General features: G+C 43.9%; 1 protein-coding gene across 3 annotated transcripts in view; it reads left to right on the forward strand.

Annotated features, from left to right (window-relative positions):
- Positions 1 to 16926, forward strand: part of FAM193A (family with sequence similarity 193 member A) — a 92452-nt gene extending 75526 nt beyond the window's left edge. For all 3 annotated transcript variants that reach the window (XM_044295553.1, XM_044295558.1, XM_044295565.1), the window contains 4 exons: positions 732 to 878; positions 11135 to 11945; positions 12880 to 12961; positions 16081 to 16926. In XM_044295553.1, the coding sequence (XP_044151488.1) occupies positions 732 to 878; positions 11135 to 11945; positions 12880 to 12961; positions 16081 to 16174 (1134 nt within the window). In that variant the 3' untranslated portion in view covers positions 16175 to 16926. The remainder of the gene's footprint in view (positions 1 to 731; positions 879 to 11134; positions 11946 to 12879; positions 12962 to 16080) is intronic.
- The last annotated feature ends 792 nt before the right edge of the window (positions 16927 to 17718 follow it).

Raw genomic sequence — 17718 nt, forward strand, 5'->3', positions numbered from 1 at the left:
ACTGATAATACAGTCATCTTCATCCGTTATGAACGGATCCGGTTGTATTATCTTTAAAATAGCCAAGACGGATCAGTCATGAACACCATTGAAAATCAACGGGGACGGACCCATTTTCTATTATGTCAGAGAAAACTGATCAGTCCCCATTGACTTGCATTGTGGGTCATGACGTATCCGTCTTGCTCCGCATCCCACGACGGAAAGCAGACCACAGCATGCTGCGGGTTTGCTCTCCGGTATGAGAACGGAAGGCATTTTTGAGCATTCAATTCTATTCGGCTACGTTTTTGTCCCTATGACGGATCTCAATACCAGAAGATAGTAACACTAGCCTAAGATGACACAAGTGCATGCTGTCCTTGCCACACTCATACGTAAATGCATGCTTCTAGCATTGTGAAGAAAGCTCACAGCTGTACATTTTAATCTCTGCACTACACACACTTGTTATATGTACACCTATAAAGACTGTATAAGTGCACATTTGTGATGTCGGCCAGACCTGTTGTGCCTGTGCTGATGGAACCTGCCCTCCATGATGGAAGTGGGCTCCGCGGTGGTACCTAAACTTATCCATCTGGAGGTCAGTCTGTTTCACAGCAAGATATATACAGCGAGTCCACTACTAATATATATATATAATACTGCATATATTTATTGATTTTTGATTATAATTTATATTTTTTTTAATTCATTCTAATATAATTACCCATGTGCTACCTCCATAGGAGTATGGGGCGAGCCCAGCAATGAATATTGTTGGCCATGAGCTTGGCTCAGAGGGCAGCATGCAGGGATTCTGCACCAGCACGGCTGAGGAACGGACTGACAAAGCAGAAGCTGAACCGGACCGAGAACGACCGGAAAAGCAGCAGGTTAGCATATTGGCCAGCAGTGTCTGAGAGCATCCTTAGGTGCAAGGTACCAAACAGTAACACGGGTTACCGTATCCATCCCCGCGGTACTTCCAGTCCATCAGCACACATTGGTTATTTTTACGGACTGTTTTGTACACACCAGTCTTAAAGTCCCCAGCAAGACACAGAGACAAGCTTATCCCAGAGTTTTTTCTAGTCTTTGTATGCGATCCTTGAATGGACATTGGCTGTATCATAAGGATATACAATTAGGTCCATATGTATTTGAACACTGACACAATTTATTTTTATTTTTTTTAACCTTTTTACTAAAAGATATTAAAGTTATATAATGGATATAAAGTCCAGACTTTTAGCTTTCATTTGAGGGTATCAACATTAAAATTGGCTGAAGGGTTTAGGAATTTCAGCTCCTTTACATGTGACGCCCTCTTTTTAAAGTATTTGGACAATTGCATCAAAGGCTGTTTCATGGGCCGGTTGGGGCAATTCCTGAATCATTTCATTCTCAATTAAGCACATAAAAGGCCTGGAGTTGATTTGAGGTGTGGTGCTTGCATTTTGAAGATTTTGCTGAGAAGTAAACATGTGGTCAAAGGAGCTCTCCATGCAGGTGAAACAAGCCATCCTGCATCTGCGAAAAACAGAAGAAAAACATCCGAGAAATTGCTACACTATTAGGAGTGGCAAAATCTACAGTTTGGTACATCCTGAGAAAGAAAGCACTGGTGTACACACAATCCATGGGGACCCGGTGCGAAACTGATCCATGGGACCCCCCCCCACTACCTCCCCTACCAGTGGTGTAACTATAGTGTTATGGGCCACAGCGCAATTTTTTTTACAAAGAAGCTACAGATTTTCTTACTAAGGGCTCTTTCCGTGCGGCTAATCCGCTGCGTCACTCAGTGCGAAGCCCCATTCTGGACAGCAGAGACACGGAGCAGTAACATGATTGACTGTGATCTTTCTACTACAAAATCACGGTGACCACTTTATCTCGCTGTGATCTTGTAGTAAAAAGATCAGAGTCATGGAGCATTTTCAATCATGTTAATGCTCCGTCTCTCTGCTGTCCGGAACGGGGCTTGGCTCTTTCACGCAGCGGGTTACACGCACGGGATCCGCTCATGTGAAAGAGCCCTAAGCCCACTGCATGGCTACACTCACCCAGTCCTAATAAAATCTGGTCCTACCTCATCCAGGGTGTCGCTGGCGTCAGCGTGATGTCCGCTGGATCCGGAACAAGGTCCCTGTGGTGAGAAAAAAAAAGAATTATCACATAAGGAAGGGATGGTGACTGCCCCTGTGATATCACCAGCAGGGGGCGCTGTGCAAACCTGTAAGACTGAGCCATGGCAATATATAGCAGGGTAATGTAGGACATTTCCTCTAAGTGCAACCACACAGTACTAATGCCCACCTTGTGTCACCTTACATTAGTTATGCCAAATATGTGTCCCCTTACAGTAGTTATGCCCAGATATGTCTCCCTCACAGTAGTTATGCCCAGATATGTGTCTCCCTCACAGTAGTAATGCCAGTTATGTGCCTCCCTCACAGTAGTTATGCCCAGTTATGTGCCTCCCTCACAGTAGTAATGCCAGTTATGTGCCTCCCTCACAGTAGTAATGCCAGTTATGTGCCTCCCTCACAGTAGTAATGCCAGTTATGTGCCTCCCTCACAGTAGTAATGCCAGTTATGTGCCTCCCTCACAGTAGTAATGCCAGTTATGTGCCTCCCTCACAGTAGTTATGCCAGATTAGGTGTCCCCTCAAATTGGTTATGGCAGGTTAGGTGCCCCTCAGTAGAGATGCCAACTTTTGTGCCCCCTCACTCTAGTTGTGCCCATCATTCACTATGGAAATGGAGCTGCCTGGCCGTGTGAGTGCACACTCCGACCCCCCCCACCCTCCCCCCCCTTCCTTAACCATCCGCCCCATATCATGCATGTAATGGAGGCATGGAGCGCTCTTATGGGGCCCGAAATTGCCACTGTACTTCATGCTGGGCACCATCAGAGCGCTCCATTACACGTAAGTACAGCATGGTAAAGAGAAACCAAGTGAACAACACTCTCCAGGATATAGACATATCAATATCCAAATCCACCATAAAGAGAAGACATGAAAGTAAATACAGAGGGTTCACTGCACGGTGCGGCCACTCATAAGCCTCAAGAATAAGGAGGCTAGATTGGACTTTGCTAAAAAAAAAAAAACATCTTAAAAAGCCAGCACACGTCTGGAAGAACGTTCTGTGGACAGATGAAATCAAGATCAACCTCTACCAGAATGATTGAAAGAAAAAAGTATGGCGAAGACATGGTACAGCTCATGATCCAAAGCATACCACATCATGTGTAGAACACGGCGGAGGCAGTGTGATGGCCTGGGCATGCATGGCTGCCAGTGGCACTGGCTCCCTCGTGTTTATTGATGATGTGACACAGGACAGACGCAGCCGGGTGAATTCTGGGGTTTTCAGAGACATACTGTATGCTCAAATCCAGCTAAACTGATTGGTCAGCGTTTCATAATACAGATGGACAATGACCCAAACATAAAGCCAAAGCAACCCAGGAGTTTATTAAAGCAAAGCAGTGGAATATTCTTGAATGGCCGAGTCGGTCACCGGATCTGAACCCAATAGAGCGTTTCACTTGTTAAAGACTAAACTTCAGACAGAACGGCCACAAACAAACAGCAACTGAAAACCGCGGCAGTAAAGGCCGAGCATTAAAGAGGAGGAAACACAGCGTCTGGTGATGTCCATGAGGTCAAGACTTCAGGCAGTCACTGCCAACAAAGGGGTTTCAACCAAGTATTAGAAATTTACATTTTAAATTATTTAATTTTGTCCAATTACTGTTGAGCCCCTAAAATGAAGGGATTGAGTTTTAAAAAAAATCCTTTAGTTCTTCACATTTTTATACAATCATTTTGTTCAACCCACTGAATTAAGGCTGAAAGTCTGAACTTCAACTGCATCTGAATTGTTTTGTTCAAAATCCATTGTGGTAATGTGCAGAACAAAGATTAGAAACATGTTGTCTCTGTCCAAATATATATGGACCTAACTGTAGAGAGGAGTTCTGATACCAATCCAGTAGTGCAGCCATAGACACCACCTTGGTATTGGCTAGAAAATCTATACTGTCTGAACACATCCTGAAAGGGGTTGTCTCATCTCAGACATTGGTGGCAGATTGCTAGGATATGCCACCAAAGTCGTATAGGTGCGGGTCTTATCTCTGCCACCCGTACCAATCTTCAGAAAGGGACCCCCAAAGTAAAGGAGACAGCACTGCGCATGCTTCTATGGGAGTTCCAAAAATAGCCGAGTGAGGCCCAAAGCACTGAGTGGAACGCGTAATGCGCTAGCACGGCCACCTCTCTATTTAGTGATCAGCTATTTTCAGAACTACCATAGCGGAGAATAGAGATTGGCAGTGTTTGTGCTATGCGTTCTTTCGCTTTAGGGGATCAGTTTTCCTAGCGATATGCTGCCGATGTCTCAGATAAGACAACCCACTTAAAAAAAACTGTCCCTTTGGACTTCACATTAGTGTCCACATGTATATACCACATGTGTTAAAAAGGAAAAAAACTAACAAAAAACTGGTATTTTGTTTTGGCATTGCACCCTTGCAGAAACCAATTTAAATCGGTGCATGAACCAGGAGCACTTCCTAGAACATATACCGAAAATCGGTGAACAGACCATTCCCCCACAGTTTATCTGCGCCTTATTTAATAAATGCTTTTATCTGGTTACAATGTGCCGTCACTTTATGATCAGTGGACATCTGACCCCTGGTCCTCTTCACATTCTTCCCTGTGGAGCGATGCCCAGCTACCTGCTGAGCAGGGGGAACATCAGCACAGCCCCATTCAGGTGAATTTCGGTGGCCGGAGGGCTGCTGTGCAGATGATAACGCTGAATCAGGACTGCAGGCCATTTATTCTCCGAATCCGCAAGGTCCCAGATGTTTGGAATCGCCACCATTCATGAAGTGATGGCATATCCTAACCATATGCCATCACTTTATAAGATGAGAATACCCCTTTAATAATTTTGCTGGTTACTGATGCAGGAAAAACCAGGGCATTAAATATTGCATTCATTTCCCCAGTGTGTGTGTAATATATATTTAGATTTTTCTATGCCCATCCTAATTTTATTCAGCACCACCTCCAGACAGGACATGAGCTCTTATAGATAAGATGGGGAAAGATAGAAGGTGCATTTCTTTGCTGCAGTGTCAGATGATTGGTTTTATGATGGATTTATCTTTTACGTTGGAATCGTAACAGTCTGATCAATCATGAGGTTTGTGTACCACCTTTGGCCATTGCCAACCCAACATGTCACGACTACTACCAGCCCGTAGCTTCTCTGCCAACACTTCTAGCGGCCACCTCCATCTTATCTGCATTGTTGCTGGCAGCAGTCTTATGAAATTATAGTTACATGCCTCATTCTTATGGTCACCTGTGAGTAAATGTCACCCTTACTTCACCCTACTTAGTAGCGGTTTCCATGGTGGTCAGCCCTTGAGGGGCATAGTTTGCTTGCTTTTTTGAGCCTTAACAATCGGAGAACTCATACCGGTTGTCCAGCATTTTAATATTAGCCGTTTCACGTTCTCCTCCGCTCTCATGTGGCCACCTGGACTTCATAAAATTGAGAATAAACCACGGCACTCCAAGTTCTGTTTTATGAACGTCTTATTTTATTTTGTTATAATTTTTAATCCATCCAGAAAAAAATATTTAGTCACTGGCCAACGTTTCGTTCCAATCTGTACCTTGTTCACGGCCTGGTATAGATATAGACTTGAGTACAAAACATAAAAGAAAATATTTGTCAAAAGACATATGGGGTGTAATAACAATAGATGATATAGGATGTTACATGATGCCACAGCGGAGGGAGTAACATGGTCATATATAGAGAGAAACGTTATTTATTGCAGAGAAGTAATACAGTGGTAATAGTAGATCTATTAGGATGTCCCAGGGTAGGGGGCGCGAGACCATTGTAATGGAGATCCCTATGGATTTCAAATGGACCATCCGTGAGTAGATATAATAGGAGAAAGTCACCTATGTGCACTCAATAGGTTCATTCGTAGAGAGAGTTCTCTATGCGTTTGGGTCTTTATAATAACCCTGCACTTAACAGAATAAATATAATGAATATAATGTCGCCATACACAGTCATTCACCTATATCACATAGCTTTGTATAAGCACTTCTGTAGGCATATTGTATCCTTATGAAAATGATTACTTAAAGGGGTTGTCAAAGTTATAATTATTGATGACCTATCCTCAGGATAGGTCATCAATATCAGATCGGAGGGGGTCTGACACCCGGCGCCCCCTCCGATCAGCTGTTTGAAGAGAAGGTGTGCGTGGTGTCAGCGCTGCCTCCTCTTCACTGTTTACCTTCTAGCCGTTGCATCTGCAGTGGTGAGCAGGTGTAATTACTCCCAAGCATTCCTATTGAAATGAATGGGACGGCTTGGGTCCTTCTCTTCAAACAGCTGATCGGAGGGGGTGCTGGGTGTCGGACCCCGGCCGATCTGATATTGATGACCTATCCTGAGGATAGGTCATCAATAATTATAACTTGGACAACCCCTTTAAGGTAAGTAATGTGTCTGTGTAGGCTTTATGTACATGGATAAAGATAGTTCTATTAGGAAGGAATATATGAGACGCTGGTAGTTATGGAGAGAGAGAAATCTAAACTAGAAGAGAGCAGTCAAAACAACATATATAACCTATAATGTATATAGGGGCCCATTTGAGTAGGTATCAGTGGTGCTTGTAAATGAAACTAGTTGTACTAATTTGTAAATATATTGGTGATCAGTGGGTACATACCTTGGACATTTGTGGAGAGGAGCGTGCAGGATGGCGTGTAGATGCCATTATCCTGCAAGGATTAAATGGGAGTAGCGGTATGGCGTACGCCGCCGGGTGTCTAGCGTCATCGGAGGCGGGCGCATGCGCACTGGGGTTTTAGAGTGCAGGCAGGGAACTGGCACATTCTCGCTTATGCTGGGTTAGCTAATAGTTATGTAGCGCTGCTGATTCACAGGGGGAGCGCTACGGTGGTAGGAGTCAGTCCTAATATTATAATGAGGCGCAGAAAATATGAGAGGACATGGAGAATAATATTCGTGAACAATATGCAGAGTCATATAAATATTTGCAGACTTATAAATAAATGAATCAGTGGACACGCACAATTATATAAATATACGCAAGCTTATGGATGAAAGGATAAATGGACATACAGTGAGGAACAGAAGTATTTGAACACCCTGCAATTTAGCAAGTTCTCCCACTTAGAAATCATGGAGGGGTCTGAAATTCACATTGTAGGTGCATTCCCACTCTGAGACAGAATAAAAAATATTAAGGAAATCACATTGTATGATTTTTTAAAGAATTTGTCTTGCACTGCTGAACATACGTATTTGAACACCTGAGAAAATCTGTGTTAGTATTTGGTACAGAAGCCTTTGTTTGCAGTTACAGAGGTCAGACGTTTCCTGTAGCTCTTGACCAGGTTTGCACACACTGCAGCAGGGATTTTGGCCCAGTCCTCCACACAGATCTCCTCTACATCTGTCAGGTTTCGGGGCTGTCGCTGAACAACACGCAGTTTCAGCTCCCTCCAAGGATGTTCTATTGGATTTAGGTCTGGAGACTGGCTCGGCCACTCCAGATCCTTGATATGCTTCTTACGGAGCCACTCCTTGGTTATCCTGGCTGTGTGCTTCGCATCGTTGTCATGTTGGAAGACCCAGTCACGACCCATCTTCAATGCTGTGACTGAGGGAAGGAGGTTTTTGCTTAAAATCTCTCAATAAATGGCCCCATTCATCCTCTCCTTAATACAGTGTAGTCGTCCCATCCCCTTCGCAGAAAAGCTTCCCCAAAGCATGATGTTACCACCCCCATGCTTTACAGTAGGGATGGTGTTCTTGGGATGCAACTCATCCTTTTTCCTCCAAACATGACGAGTGAAGTTTAGACCAAAAAGTTCTACTTTGGTCTCATCTGACCACATGACTTTCTCCCATGTCTCCTCTGGATCATCCAGATGGTCATTGGCAAACTTCAGATGGGCCTGGACATGTGATGACTTGAGCAGGTGAACCTTCTGTGCAATGCATGATTTGAAACCATGACGGCGTAGTGTTCTACCAACAGTGACCTTTGAAACTGTGGTCCCAGCTCTCTTCATGTCATTGACCAGCTCCTCCCTTGTAGTTCTGGGCTGATTCCTCACCTTTCTTATCATCAGTGATACCCCACGAGGTGAGATCTTGCATGGAGCCCTAGTCTGAAGGAGACTGATAGTTGTCTTTAGCCTCTTCCATTTTCTAACAATTGCTCCAACAGTTGATCTATTTTCACCAAGCTGCTTGGCAATTGCCCCTTAGCCCTTTCCAGCCTTGTGGAGGTCCACAATTTTGTCTCTGGTGTCTTTTGACGGCTCTTTGGTCTTGCCCATGATGGTAGTTGGCGTCTGACTGTGGGGTGGAGAGGGGTCTTTAAAGAGCTCAGACAGGTGCTACTAAGTTAGATTAATTAGTGGCGTAGAGGTGGACTTTTTAAAGGCACAGTAACAGGTCTTTGAGAGCCAGAATTCTTGTTGTTTCTCAGGTGTTCAAATACTTATGTTCAGCAGTGCGAGACAAATAAATTCTTTAAAAATCATACAATGTGATTTCCTGAATTTTTTTTTTTTTTTATTTGGGTGGGAATGCACCTACAATGTGAATTTCAGACCAATCCATGATTTATAAGTGGAAGAACTTGCAAAATCGCAGGGTGTTCAAATACTTCTGTTCCTCACTGTACAGTAAATAATCATAAAATGAAAAGCGACGTAAAGATAGCCCAGGTAGTAACGAAAATAGTATGTAGTAGTATACGTGGTACTACTATTCCGATATATACTACCTGGCTGGGTGAGATCACTTCGTGTGTAGGGAAATGAGGGTGAAGAAGAGTTAGTAACAGAATATAATTTTGATATTATAAGCTATATCGAATACTCGTATGGTGCATTACAGAAAATGTCCAGAACTAGAAGAGTCATAGAGTAAAAGAATGATAGGATGCAAAAATCAAAATCTCTATTTAGTCCTCGTGGTGGGAGGGTATTGAGTTAAAAAATCCAGTATGCCTCCCGTTGTTTCAAGCTTCCAGTCCTGTTGCCTCCTCGTCTTATGGGAGCTATTTGTTCCAGGTTTTGGACAGCGAATATCGGACTTGTTTAGAAATGCGGTCTCGCACACTTTGTGTGGTCTTGCCTACGTATACGAGGCCGCACAGACATCTGATTAAGTAGACAACATAGGAGGGAGTACATGTGTGAAAGCCTTTTGAGTGGTAAATTTTGTGAGGATGGGTAATTCTGTTGCCTTTGACATTTGTGCACAGTTGAGGCATAGATAGGTCCCCGTTTTTTTTAGGTGCCAATGTTGTTTGCAGAAGATCGCGGACCCATTCATTTTAATGAGTCCGCGATCCGGCCGTTCCGCAAAAAGATGGGACATGTTCTGTCTTTTTGCAGAACGGAAGTACGGGACGAAACCCCACAGAATGCATACGAAATGGTGCCCATGTATTGCAGATCTGCAAATGCGGTCCGCAATACGGCCACGGAGCACACACGTTCGTGTGAAAGAGGCCTCAGAGTGTGTTTGAAAGGGCTGATATCAGCCTGGCCAAATTTGAGAGCGACTGGATTTACCCGAATAACTCATTCCAAACACATGCTACAACATGGTACAGATATATCGATGACATATTCCGTATTTGGAAGGGTGATGAGAACTTCTGTTCCAATTTTCTTCATCGTATAAATGGAACAGACCAAGACTTACAATTCACTTCTCACACCGATCTGCACGCCATAAGTTTCTTGGATACAATTGTCATCAATACACCACACAGTCCTCTCACTACTGATCTATATTGAAAACCCACAGATGGCAATACACTCCTCCACTACACAAGCTGCCCCCTGCATACTACAAAAAAAATCACTACCCTGTTCACAGTTTCAAAGAGTTTCCAGAATGGTCAAAGATCCCATTCTCCACAGCCAACATCTAGATGAAATGTCACAAAAATTCAAAGAGAGGGGCTATCCAACTTCCCTACTCAAGAGATCAACTTCCTCCGCCAAGTACATCACCTGCCATGAACGTCACTACTACTAGGGTTATTATAAAGACCCAAACACATATAGAAATCTCTCTACGAATGAACCTATTGAGTGCGCAGAGGTGACTTTCTCCTATTATATCTACTCACGGATGGTCTATTTGAAATCCATAGGGATCTCCATTACGATGGTCTCGTGCCCACTACCCTGGGACATCCTAATAGATCTAGTATTACCACTGTATTACTTCTCTGCAATAAATAACGTTTCTCTCTATATATGACCATGTTACTCCCTCCGCTGTGGCATCATGTAACATCCTATATCATCTATTGTTATTACACCCCATATGTCTTTTGACAAATATTTTCTTTTATGTTTTGTACTCAAGTCTATATCTATACCAGGCCGTGAACAAGGTACAGATTGAAACGAAACGTTGGCCAGTGACTAAATATAATTTTTTTTTTCTGGATGGATTAAAAATGTTAAAATTTAAAATAAGACGTTCATAAAACAGAACTTGGAGTGCCGTGGTTTATTCTCAATTTATGAAGACTTAATGTACCACTGAGCATCACCTTCACCCTAGAGGTGTGCCGTTCAACTATTTCGGCCACCTGGACTTGACTGTGAGCTGTTCCCCCCCCCCCCCCCTCCCTCAGGTCTCAACCGAATGTGTTCTTTAGTTTTTCTGTTCAGCTCCATTTACAAGATTCAGAAGGCTACTGGATTTTTAGGAAAGCCCGGAGAACCTTTCTAAGGGTACTTTCACACTTGCAGCAGGACGGATCCGGCAGGCTGGTCTCCCTGTCGGATCTGTCCTGCCACTATTTCGTTGTATTTTCATTGACTATAATGGGGGCGGAGCTTCGGCGCAGCACAGCGGTGCATGGCGAAAGCCGCCGGACTAAAAAGTCCTGCATGTCCAACCAGCCTGCCGGATCTGTCCTGCCGCGAGTGTGAAACTAGTCTAAGGCTTGTGGCCTTGTGTTAGTATAGGTAGTCGCATAGTTATTAATAATCTCTCCCTATTTATTTTTTTATAACAGCTGGAAGAAAAGGCACGACAAGAGGCTGAGACCAGAGAACGGGAAGACTATCAACTACTAGAAGAGCAGCGGCAACAAGAGGAGGAGGAGAGGTTTAAGCGGGAATTTCATCGACACCAAGAGTGTGTGGCTCTCAAGAAAAAGAAGAAAGATCGATCTAATAAAGACGGTCACAGGGCAGATCGACCCATACATAGCACTCACCTCTGTAAAGAAGCCGCCACAGTGCTACTTCCTAATGGGACCCTAGAGCAGGAAACCATATCTATTCCACCTCCCACAAGGCATTGTCACAAAACAGAGCTGAGTCCGTTTTTGGAGGCCATGAACGAGCTACCGAACCACACAAATGGCAGAGACTTGAAGTCGTACACCCACAAAGAGGTGAAGGCAAAACAGCAGGAGCAGCTCTCCCTCCTCCTTGACTTGGTCCAGCAAAAAGAAAACCACGTAAAGCAGAAGCCCAAATCCCAAGTCGCAAAACTCAGCCCGGAACAGGTTAAAAAATCTGAGGCCCCCAAGCTGTCTGAACCCCAACCAAAACCCAAGAACCAAAGCGAAACCAAAGTCCGAGCAGTGGAAGTCGCCCCTTTGGTTGAGCAGAAGAAGGAAGAGAAAAAGGCTGGTAATGGTAACAACAAGAAGCAGTTAAATTATGTAAAGGAGGAAAAGCCACCAGCACCTTGTGAAGCCACCATCATAGCGGAGCAGCAGCACAACAAGCCACTGATCACCGCTGAGTCCCCCCAGCCAAAGGGGAAAAGCAAGAGGAATAAGAAAAAGAAAGGAGAAAAAGTGAATAATTCTATTGGTAAGAAGTTGCTAAAAAAAAAAAAAGATGGCAGTCCAGATAGGTTTTGCTTTTTGGCAATGTTATTAGTCTCCTCCACTTTCCTGTAACTAGTGATGATGTTGCTCTCCTGGACAACAGACTTGATGCGCTTTAAGACCTGGAGATCATAGATTTGCTGGCTAGTCTTCAGACACTGGTACCTAAAGTCTTCTGTATACGTTAGATCCGAGGTTCTCTTTCACTGGTTATAAGAGGGGCCGATACAGACAGTTGTCTTGCCAAACTTTTCACTGGATGCTAAAATGTACCTCTGATTACATCGAGAAGTGATGGAAGTGCAGGAGCGTGTAGAATAGTCCTTTTTCTAAACTGCTCCCAAATAGCAGCGCAGACCGTCCGCAGTCTGTCCTGCAGGCTACTCTATGCACTGAGAGCATCCCAGCGCGGTTTCCTAGGCTTCTGTATGCAGAACCACTGTAAGAACCTCCTTACAGCAATGGCTCCCATACTGGAGAGGAGCAGCCTGCGGCACGGACCGCAGCCGGGCCGACTCTGCTGTGCAGATCCTGCTTTGTAAACCTTTCTCTCTATAATTAAAGCCACATTTTAGTAAGTTGACTGAAAGTGTTAAAACCATTCACATCAAAAATACATTGAGAATATGCATATAGGTCCAATATCTGATCGTGGGGGTTTGACACCTGGCACCCCCATTGTATAGCAGCTGTGTTTAGTATTTCACCTCAGGACATCTGCTTGAATAGTACTGAGCTGCACATGGACCATGTGACTAATGAACGTGACATCCCAGGCTTAGGAAGAGGCCACAGCATTTTCGGACGATTGGCCCCCACTAATTTGATATTGATGAGCTATCCTGAAGATAGGTCATCAATATATGACCCCTCGGAAAACCCAGTAATTAAAATGTCACTTTTCTATTGTCTTCCAGATGATGTTTTTCTTCCAAAAGACATTGATCTCGACAGTGTTGAAATGGATGAGACCGAAAGAGAAGTGGAATATTTTAAAAGGTAAGGAGAAGTTAGTCTGCAGGTAATAGTTCCTGTATGAGATTTAAGAGCAGATGTTGAGGACTGAGATCGTTGCTTATTTCATTCTTTTGAGGGCAAGATCATGGGTTGTATGGTTCTTCATTAGAAGCAGATGGAGGGGAAGCTCAGGCAAGTGCTGGGAGAACTTACTCCATCAGTCAGACTTCCACTCGTGATATTGATGGCCTCTACTTATGATAGTTGATCAGACATGGATAAACCTTTACATTTGAGGGTTTATTGACCGCACCCATTGTTAAAGCGTTTTCCCAGTATTTTAAACTCTTCATGATCCCTGACATAATAGTACATCAGCGGGCGCGGGAGGTGTATGGAGCGGGATCATCAGCTGATCCTGCTCCATATGTGGCTGGCGCTGGCTGTGAATACAGCTGACACCCACCAGAATGACTGGTATTGGATATAGAGCTGATCCTGGTTATTAAACCACTCAGATGCCTAGGACTGTAGCAATCTTGGGATTCCTCTGTTCTCCGATCGGAGCCCCCATGACAAAATTGAAGGATTCCAAATGGTTGCTTTGGCAGCCTTGGGCCTTGTGAAGGCTCCCAGGCCTACTGAAGCAAACTACCTATTAGGCCATGCCTACAACAGGGCTTGAAACTTAACCAGTAAAAATCCCATTGACTTCAATAGTGTGCTATTGTAGTCTATGGAATAGGTGATCAGAAATTCGCATGTTAAAGTCCCCTAAGGGGACTAAAACGGACACTAAGAAGAATAGAAAGGTTTTTAAAAATATAGAAAAAAACTAAATACTAAACATTGAAATAACCTCACTTTCCCAATGTTACATAATTGGTATTGCGTCCGAACATGTCCAAAATCCAAATATTTATAGCGTGCAGTGAATGCCATAACAAAATGAATATCACCTCGCCACCTTCAAGAAGTTGTATGAATCCCAAAATGGTACCGGTGAAAATCGCTTGCCCTGAAAAAGCCCTCACACAGCTCTGTAGATGAAAAAATAAAAAAATAAAAAGTTATGGGGTATCAGAATATGGTAATGCAAAGACATTTTATTCAAAGGTGTTGTTTTTTATTTATTTTTATTTAGTAAAACGTAATAAAAACTATTTTTAAATATGGTATCTCCATAATACTGACTTGTAGAATTAAGTCATCATGTAATTTAAAGAGCATGGTGAACGCATAAAAACAAACTCCAAAAATCAAATGTAGAATTGCATTTTTTATATGAACTATTTTTTAATACATGATATGGTAAATGGGGGCCTTAGAAAATGTGTTCTGCATAAGACAAGCCCTTATCCGGCTGAGTATAAAGATAAGTTAAAAAAAAGTTATGGCTCTTGGAAAACGGGTGGGAAAAAAAAGAAAATTGGCTTTGTCCTTTAAAAGGTTAATATCTATCTAAAGGACAGGCCATGGACATTTACATTTGGAAAGAACCTTAAGTTTTCTGAAATCTTAATCGTAGAGGCATATCTAGATCTGTTAGGACACAAACTCCCTTTATTTAGAAAGCTGGTAACTCCTGTAGATCCTCTTATGTATGTTATGAGTCAGTTGTTGACTTTAAAGGGTTTCTCTGGGAATTAGGAAAATGAAAATAAATTACTTTATTATTACACATATATTCACAAATGCCTTTCATTAGTTATAATGACTTGTTTTGTCTAGGGAGCAATCAGGGAAAAGAAAATGGCCGCTGTTGTATTACTATACACAATACTTGTCCTAATCACACAGCAGGACAAGTTACTTCACAACACTGAGGTAAAGAGCTGCCTCATCCTCCTCTCCGCTCTGTCAGGGATTGTGTTCCTGAATATACAGGATATGATCTTCAGCTGAAGAAGAGGAGTGGAGTTCATGAGTAGACATGAAGTATAGAGGGGACACACAGGACAGACTGTGGTCATGGAGACTGCATACAAGAGCTGCTGCTCATCAGCCACATCCCCACCTCCTCTCTGTACTTCATGTCTCCTAATGAACTCCATTTTTACAGAGATTCAGCTGATGACCTTATCAGCTGTATTTAGGATTGTAATCCCTAACAAAGGAGAGGAGGATGAAGCAGCTCTTTACCTCAGTGTTGTGAAGTAATTTGTCCTGTGATTAGGACAGGTATTGTGTGTACTAATAAAACGGCGGCCATTCGATTTCCCCTGATTGCTTCCCAGACAAAACGAGCCATTTTAACTAATGAAAGGTATTTGGTTATATAATAATAATAAAGTAATTTAAGTATTTTCTTAATTCCTGTAGAACCCTTTTAAATTCAGTCTGAGACTGGGTTCTTGTATGGAGGCTAAGATGCGGTCAAAACCAAGCTGACAGTCATTTTTGAAATTTTCAACTAAAAGCATTTTTATTTAGAGGGGATGTCCAGAATTAGAAAAAAAAAATGTTTGCTTTCTTTCAAACTACAGGTTGTTCCTGGTATTACAGCTAAGCCCATTTCACTTCAATGGTACCTGGCTGCAATACTAGACACAACCCATGTGTGGCTTTGTTCTTGTAACAAAGCAGCCATTTTTTATTTTTGTACTTCTGGACAACCCCTATAGTTGTGCAAGTAACCACACGACCATTAACAATGTGCAGGTTGGGCTGAATTTGCCTACATTTGCAGCATTTTACTGGGCTGTATTTGCTAGCCTGGAGAAGCTATGAATTCTACAATACTGGGGATTAACCAATTCTTATACAGGCTGATCTTGCAGTCTGGGAAAGCTGTGTAAAAATCTTTGCGGTGATGATGGGGGACAAATTTGTGTTAAACAATACGCACCATGCTACCCCAATACATTATATGAATCCATCATGTGGTGCCAGAGCAACAAAATTATCCATACTAAACCCAGCCCCCTCCTCTTAAAATCCCTGCATCAGAGAGGGAGGAGGGAGAAGACCTGGCTGCAGCCGGAGAGAAGGATGCACTGCTTTTCTATTGTGTTTTCATGGTCTGCAATTGTGAAATGTAACGAAATAAGAGCAAATAACATGAGATTGTTTTATTGGCTGTTCTTTTTTTCTGGGTTTACTGGCCCTTTAAGGTTCCTGAAGTTTAGTGCATTCATGTATTACACTTTGTGTTTTTGCAGGTTTTGCTTAGACTCTGCCCGGCAGACAAGACAGAGGCTGTCAATCAATTGGTCCAACTTTAGCCTGAAGAAGACTACCTATGCTGCACACTGACTGTGGAACTGTTCATGGGGAAAGGGGGTCACCCTGCAGGAACCGATGCCACTGGTGTATGCCCTGCTGTTCTGACCGCTTTATCAGGCCCCGAGCCAGTGCTGCCTTGCCTTGTCCCCAGTGCTGTGTGGATCTGCACTGAACCCCCTCAGCCCCGACCATTCTTGCTGATCTGAAAACGAATATGCCACTTTCTACCTGAATTTGTTAGCTTGTGTGCTCGTAGTCTGTGAGTTGAGACGTTGGTTGTAGCAATACGCTCTCTTCTAAACTGCCTTGGCGTCGGACTTGATACTGGTTCCTCGGGTTGAGTTGAAGCATAGCTAGTTGTCATCCACGATGGCTCATGTCACTTCTGCAGTACGCTGTGTTTTATCCACATGGAAAACAAAAGGAATGGACTTTATACTGCTCATGTAATCATCACTGCTCCGATCTCATGGGGAAATTCTCGTAAACGGACAAGCGTTTGTCAGCTCACATACAATCTACTGTTGGAAAGTGTACAAGATACGCTTATTTGTGTTTTTGGATTTTTTTTTTCCCTCCCAACTCGTAGCCAGCTTGTGTAAGAATGCTTGCAGAATGAGGATGTGAACAGGAGAAGAAAAACAAAAAAAGAAAAAAAAAATACTCACACTATCGATCTGTTATAGAGTGTATAATTGTATTAACACTGACGCCCAAGTGGCTACTTTAACATATTGTTAAGTAATATTAAAATCATATCTTTCTTTTTGAAAGATGGAATACATTAGTATGGCAGAAGGATGGCCTGTTCCTGTGTCCTTTCTTTCTAGGTTCACCAGTGTTCACTTTTTTTTAAGAAGCTACCTGGATTGACAGCTGGGATGCCATCTGGTTGTCCGTTTGAGCTCATGCACACAACCTCTAAAAAATGCGGATTGGATGCGGACCCATTCACTTCAGTGGGGCACCAAAATATGCGGACAGCACTCCTTAGCATCAGGAAAGGGTTGTCATCAGCAGCTAGTGTAGTTGGGAAGCAGGTTGGCGGCTGCCATGGTTAAGATGAGGTTGGCAGATGCAAAAAATCTGTCATTTGGTTGTCAGACTGCTCCCATGGTTGGTCTAGGTTCGGCAGCCGGCCTGCTACCGTGCTCAGGGTGGGTTCGGCAGCCGGCGCGCTACCGGGCCCGAGGTGGGTTCGGCAGCCGGCGCGCTACCGGGCCCGGGGTGGGTTCGGCAGCCGGCGCGCTACCGGGCCCGGGGTGGGTTCGGCAGCCGGCGCGCTACCGGGCCCGGGGTGGGTTCGGCAGCCGGCGCGCCACCGGGCCCGGGGTGGGTTCGGCAGCCGGCGCGCCACCGGGCCCGGGGTGGGTTCGGCAGCCGGCGCGCCACCGGGCTCGGGGTGGGTTCGGCAGCCGGCGCGCCACCGGGCTCGGGGTGGGTTCGGCAGCCGGCGCGCCACCGGGCTCGGGGTGGGTTCGGCAGCCGGCGCTTCTGCTGTGGTTGAATTATGGACAGATTATGCTATTGAATGCAATTTGAAGTGCAAAAATATGGTAAGTGTCAGAAGTGCT

The sequence above is a fragment of the Bufo gargarizans genome, chromosome 1, assembly GCF_014858855.1.
Source record: "Bufo gargarizans isolate SCDJY-AF-19 chromosome 1, ASM1485885v1, whole genome shotgun sequence".
In the NCBI taxonomy this organism is placed as follows: Eukaryota; Metazoa; Chordata; class Amphibia; order Anura; family Bufonidae; genus Bufo; species Bufo gargarizans.